The following is a 5,556-nucleotide window of genomic DNA, read 5'->3' as shown; positions in this document are numbered from 1 at the left end:
CTGCAAAAGTTAGTAAGAAAGTAAATACTATACAATAATATTGAACATTCTCCGGCAGCAAAAACGAAGTTTTTAAGGTTCATCATGTCAGCGAGAAACAAGCTGGCTAAGTTACAAAACATCGGCCGTGGTGCCAGTGTTATCATTGATGGGCAGCAAACAAATTTTAGAAATCGGCCGCTTCACAAGTTTGCCATTACAGAAAAGCGTAACGACCCTTACTAGACCATCTGCACCGGGATGTATCTCATGCACTCTCGCCAACGGCCAATAGCCAGGAGCGCTACGCTCATGTTGCAGCAAAACGATGTCGTTGACGCGAAGATTTTTTTGAACTTGTGTCCACTTGGTGCGAGTTTGTAGAGTGTGAAGTATTCGTTAGCCCATCGATGCCAGAAATGTTGCTTTAGGCGCTCAACTAGTTTCCAGCGGGTCAGGTGGTCGATATTAGAGTCAAGCAGGCTCTCCTCTGAGACGCAAGTTGTGGGTTCACCTACAAGAAAGTGTGCAGGTGTCAACGCTTGATGATCAGTGGGATATGCTGACAATGGGCAGAGTGGCCGAGAATTCAAGCAACTTTCAATTTGTGCAAGAAGCGTGCTAAGTTCTTCAAAAGTAAGCACCCGATCTCGCATTATTCGTCTTAGATGATGTTTAGTCGACTTAACCGCCGCTTCCCATAAGCCTCCGAAATTTGGTGAAGCGGGCGGAATGAAGTGCCATGTCGTACCTTCATTTGCAAGTGCGGCAGCAAGATGTTCGGGGAGCGAAGCCTTTTGCTGCTGAAAGGAAATCTTTAGCTCTTTGTTAGCCCCTACGAACGTAGTACCGCAATCAGAGTATAAATCGCTGCATCGACCCCTCCTTGATATAAAGCGACGAAATGCGGCGATAAAGGCGTCAGTATTTAAGCTTGAAACTACTTCAAGGTGTATGGCCTTCGTGCACATGCAAATGAACAGGCAGATATAGCCCTTTGTGGTTGCCGCTTTGCGAAGTAGTGAAAGCTTTAGTGTTATGGGACCAGCGTAGTCGAGTCCACTGTGCTGAAACGGTTTAGTTGGTTGAAGACGAACTGCAGGTAAATTTCCCATTTGCTGCTGATGCACCTTCGCTGTGTATTTGAAACAGATTACGCATTTACGGAGCACGGATTTTGCTAAGCTGCGCGCTGATAGAATCCAGTAACGTTGAGAGACAAACGAAAGCATCTGCTGAACGCCGCCATGTAGAGTTTGGTGATGAGCGTCTGTGAATATTAGAAACGATAAAAACGATTGTTTTGATAATAACACTGGATGTTTGACGTCAAATGTAATTTTCGCCTTCGAAATTCTACCTCCGACCCTTAGCAAGTTATCACCATCCAGAAAAGGAGCTAATTGAAGAATTTTACTCTTTTTGTTAAGAGCTTGCTTATTTTCCAAACAGTGTATCTCTTGGGTAAAGTCAATGCGCTGTACCTGCTTGATTATTATAGCGAGTGCGTGTTTAATCTCGCGTGATTTTAGAAAGCCCGTCTCACATAAATTGTTCTCTATTTTGTGTTGCTGCAGCGCTGCTCTTAAGTTATAATAAAAGCGTAGAATATACGCGGTGACGCGCACAAGCCGAGAGAGCGAAGAGAATTTACAAATAAAATCGGGGTCTTCCATAGAGTTTTCAGCTAACGTAGTTACGTGAGAAGCGATATATGATTTTCGCTCTTCTAAGCAAGTTTCGAAAGTTAAGTTCTCGTGTGGCCAGTTCGATATTGGCCCAGTAAGCCAAGTCGGCCCAAGCCACCACAAAGTATGTGCCTTAAGCTCTTTTGGAGTCAGACCGCGTGTTAAGCAGTCCGCTGGATTCTCGCTTGTACGCACGTGCCTCCACTGACTTACATCAGATATGCGCTGAATCTCAGCTACGCGATTGGCGATGTACACGGACCAGCGCGTGGAATGGCATCGTATCCAACTCAAAACCACTGTGCTGTCGGTCCAATAGAAAACAGGTGCATCCGCGTGGAAGTAGGTTTTCACTTTCGCCATGAGTTTACCCAGTAACGCCGCCGCACATAATTCCAGTCTCGGAATTGACACAGTTTTGAGCGGTGTTACCTTAGTTTTTGACTGAATAAGTGATGCGGAAATAGTTGAGTTGTTATAGACTACCGCATATACAACTGCCCCATAGGCAGCCTGTGAGGCGTCACTGAAACCATGCAACTCAATTTTGTTAAATTTGTTGCATCCAAACCACCTTGGAATCTTTATGCTTTCGAGTTCATGCAGAGAATCTCGATACTGCAACCATTCAGCATTTAATTTAGTTGGAAGTGGGTCATTCCAATCTAGTCCCTCCATCCATAACCTTTGGAACATGATTTTAGCGATAATTGTGGTAGGCGCCAGCCAACCAAGTGGGTCGAATAATTTGGCCGCATCAGAGAGCATACTCCTCTTAGTTATTGCGGAAGCAAAACTAAAGTTGATTTTGAAAGAGAATTCATCTTCGTTCGTGTCCCAAAAAAGACCAAGGGCTTTTACGAGGTTCTCTGCCTTAAGTTCAATCCAATTGGCGTTCTCTTTATTGTCAGGTGGAATTGTTTGTAGCAACACGGCAGAATTTGAGTTCCACTTTCTAAGATTAAATCCGCCACTAGATGACAGCCTGCTGAGTTGTTGTTGTAGCTCGATTGCTTCCGCGTTCGTGTCTGCACCTGATATAATATCGTCAACGTAGGTATCATTTAAGTACACTTGGCTTGCGAGAGGATAATTTGTTTGCTCATCAGTGGCTAGTTGGCGTAGAACACGAATCGCTAAATACGGAGCAGAAGTTGTCCCATAAGTGACAGTGCAAAGTTTATATATTTTAATTCGCTTTGTAGAATCCTCTCGCCAGAGAATGTACTGATAATTTTGATGTTCCTTACAAACGTTGATTTGCCTAAACATTTTTTCTAAATCGGCTGTAAAAGCTATTTTGTGACTTCTCCATCGAGAAATAATACTTGACAAATCACTTTGCAATGCCGGCCCTGCAGCAAGTTCATCATTGAGAGAAGGTTGAGGGGGACAACGATTCCCACCGTCGAATACAACGCGCAATTTGGTGGTGCTGCTGCATTGCCGTAAGACACCATGATGGCAAAAGAAATATGAATTTTCTTGCAGATCTTCTGGATAAAAGCCGACTTCTTGCATGTGACCTAAGCTTAGATATTCTGCCATAAAATCTTTGTAAAGCTTTGCAAAGTTAGGTTGATTTTTGAATCGCATTTCTAGCTGCTTAAGTCTTTTAACAGCGTTAAAGTCGGTGCCACTAAATGCTGGGAGCTTACCCTGTGCAAATAGGGTTTTAAAAGGTAAGTGAACCGTATACCGGCCGCATTTATCCCGCTTGTAGGTTTGCAAAAAGTGGTTTTCGCAGGCTGTCTCTTCGGAAGAGAGCTGGCGCTCTTCGTGCAGTTCCTCCTGTTCCCAAAATAAACGAAGCTGATCATCTAGAGTACATAAATTTGTATGCAAAATTTGTTGTGAAGGAGTTGTAGTAGATGGACCAGAAATCATCCATCCAAAATGAGTTTCTTGTAGGAAAATGCCACGTTCGTACTTTTTCATGCCAGAGAGTAAGATATCGCCATATACATCTCCGCCTAAAACTAGGTCGATATTGACGGGCAAAGCAAAGGTTGGATCAGCAAGAAAAATGCCGGATAAATTTGGCATACCGCGCAAGTGATAAGGCGATGGTTTGTATGATGTCAATTTCGGCAAAATAAACGCGGTGCAGTCCATTTTAAAGTCTTTTTCATATTGTGAGCGCAAGCATAGAGTTAGAGACCTTTTAGCAATTAAAGCATTTGCTCCACCAATGCCAGCTACAATAACATTGGTATTTCGTTTTGGCAAGTTGAGCAACTGAGCGGCGTCCTCTGTTATGAATGAGGCTTGAGCGCCTTGATCAACGAGTGCTTTCAAGTGAAATTGTCGCTCAGGTGTTTCAATAATCACCCGTACAGTAGCGAGTAAGACTTGAGCGTTAGTAGTCGCAGAGTGCACTTCTGCATTCATAATTTGAGCAGTAGTTGTGAGATTTGCAGAAAGTTTGTGTTCGTCATTTTTATTGTTGCGAAGAGCGAATGCATTGTGAATAACAGTGTGGTGCGGCTGCTTACAGGCCTGGCAGCGGGAATTTCTTTCGCACTCACTGTATGTATGACCCTTACCTAAACAGTTTAGGCATAGCCTATGTTGTAGGACAAAGCTCTGCTTTTCAGCAGCAGGTAGTGCAGAAAATTTAAAACATTTGTACAAGAGATGTTGTTTTTGACAACAGGGACAGCTATAATTTGACGATGCTGAACTGGCGGTAGTAGTAGCTGCATTAGCATGTAATTGTCTGCGAGCAGGTTTGTGTTGTTTTTGTTTGTCGCTGTACGAGCGGTTCACAACCTTTTTTGATGTGTCCTCTTCTTCGATAAATTCAAGCGCTCGATAAGTAGTTTCGAGAAACTTAAGGAAAGTTTGTACTGGAGGAATTTCACTGCGACCATTTAGAGATTGCTCCCATTCTTTTCTAATTTGTCTGTCAAGCTTTTGAGTGAGCAAGAAAATTAGCATGGGATCCCAACTAGAGGTGTCTATTTCTAAAGTTTTCAGTAGAGCAAGGCTGTTGCGAGTGAGGTCGAGCAGCAGTTTTACGCTTTGTAAACCACCATCGGTATTTTGTGCATTGACGAGCCTTTTTAAAATTTGATCCACTAGTTTTCTTTTGTTGTGAAACCTACTTACCAAGGCAGCCCAGGCAGTTTCATAGCTGGCATCCGTAGCTGGAAATTCTTCCACCATTTCTTTAGGTGTGCCGATGCAAGATCCCTTTAGATAAAAATATTTTTGTACCGGTGTTAAGGCGTCGTTATTATGTACCAGCGATAGAAACATATCGCGAAAAGGGATCCACTCCAAATAGTCTCCAGAAAACTTAGGCAAGTCGATTTTTGGCAGTCGTGCAGAAGCAGCGGTAGTGTCATTCCGTGTAGTGGCCATAGCGAAGGTGCTTGCGTGCGCGAGCGGCGACGGCCATGGCGCGAGGTCATTTTGTCGATCAAGTAAGGTAGACTTAAAGGCGATATATAAATCGTAGCAGGTATAGAAAACTTCCTCCTTCAGATAAGGAATGTCGTCCTCGTCAAGCGATGCGTTGCGAATAAGAGTGTAGATTTGTTCATGGCCGCGCTTAAAGTCCTGGAAGATAGTATCAATCTCCGCGAGAAGACTCTGAACATAACCTCTCGAGATCTCAGACGATTGCTTAGACTCGAAGTTAGTCTGGATTCGAGTGAGATGGGTTTGAGTTCGGCGCTGCTCCTCAATTGCGCCGCTAAGGGACTCCATTTCTTTAAATATGCGATATTACGCGACTTCAAGCGTGCAGAAGGAAAAATTGGTTAACAAGCTAAGCGTAGAAATTTCTTGTGGTCGCTTGTATTTGCTTTCCTTCCCGGGTTTCGGCACCAATTTAATGTTGCGAAAACATTAATAGTAATACGAACCTTGTTATAAAATTCAG

General features: G+C 43.5%; 1 protein-coding gene across 1 annotated transcript; it reads right to left on the bottom strand.

The window, feature by feature from the left end:
* Positions 1 to 221: 221 nt before the first annotated feature.
* On the bottom strand, positions 222 to 5,381 carry LOC118756495. The gene has a single exon (XM_036491256.1). It carries the CDS (start codon positions 5,379 to 5,381, stop codon positions 222 to 224), a length of 5,160 nt encoding a protein of 1,719 aa, XP_036347149.1.
* Between the last annotated feature and the right edge of the window lie 175 nt (positions 5,382 to 5,556).

Source organism: Rhagoletis pomonella, unplaced genomic scaffold (genome assembly GCF_013731165.1).
Source record: "Rhagoletis pomonella isolate Grant_MI unplaced genomic scaffold, Rhpom_1.0 Rhpom_scaffold_10578, whole genome shotgun sequence".
In the NCBI taxonomy this organism is placed as follows: domain Eukaryota; kingdom Metazoa; phylum Arthropoda; class Insecta; order Diptera; family Tephritidae; genus Rhagoletis; species Rhagoletis pomonella.
Note: the sequence above shows the minus strand (reverse complement) of the source record. Positions and strands in the feature narration are given on the sequence as shown.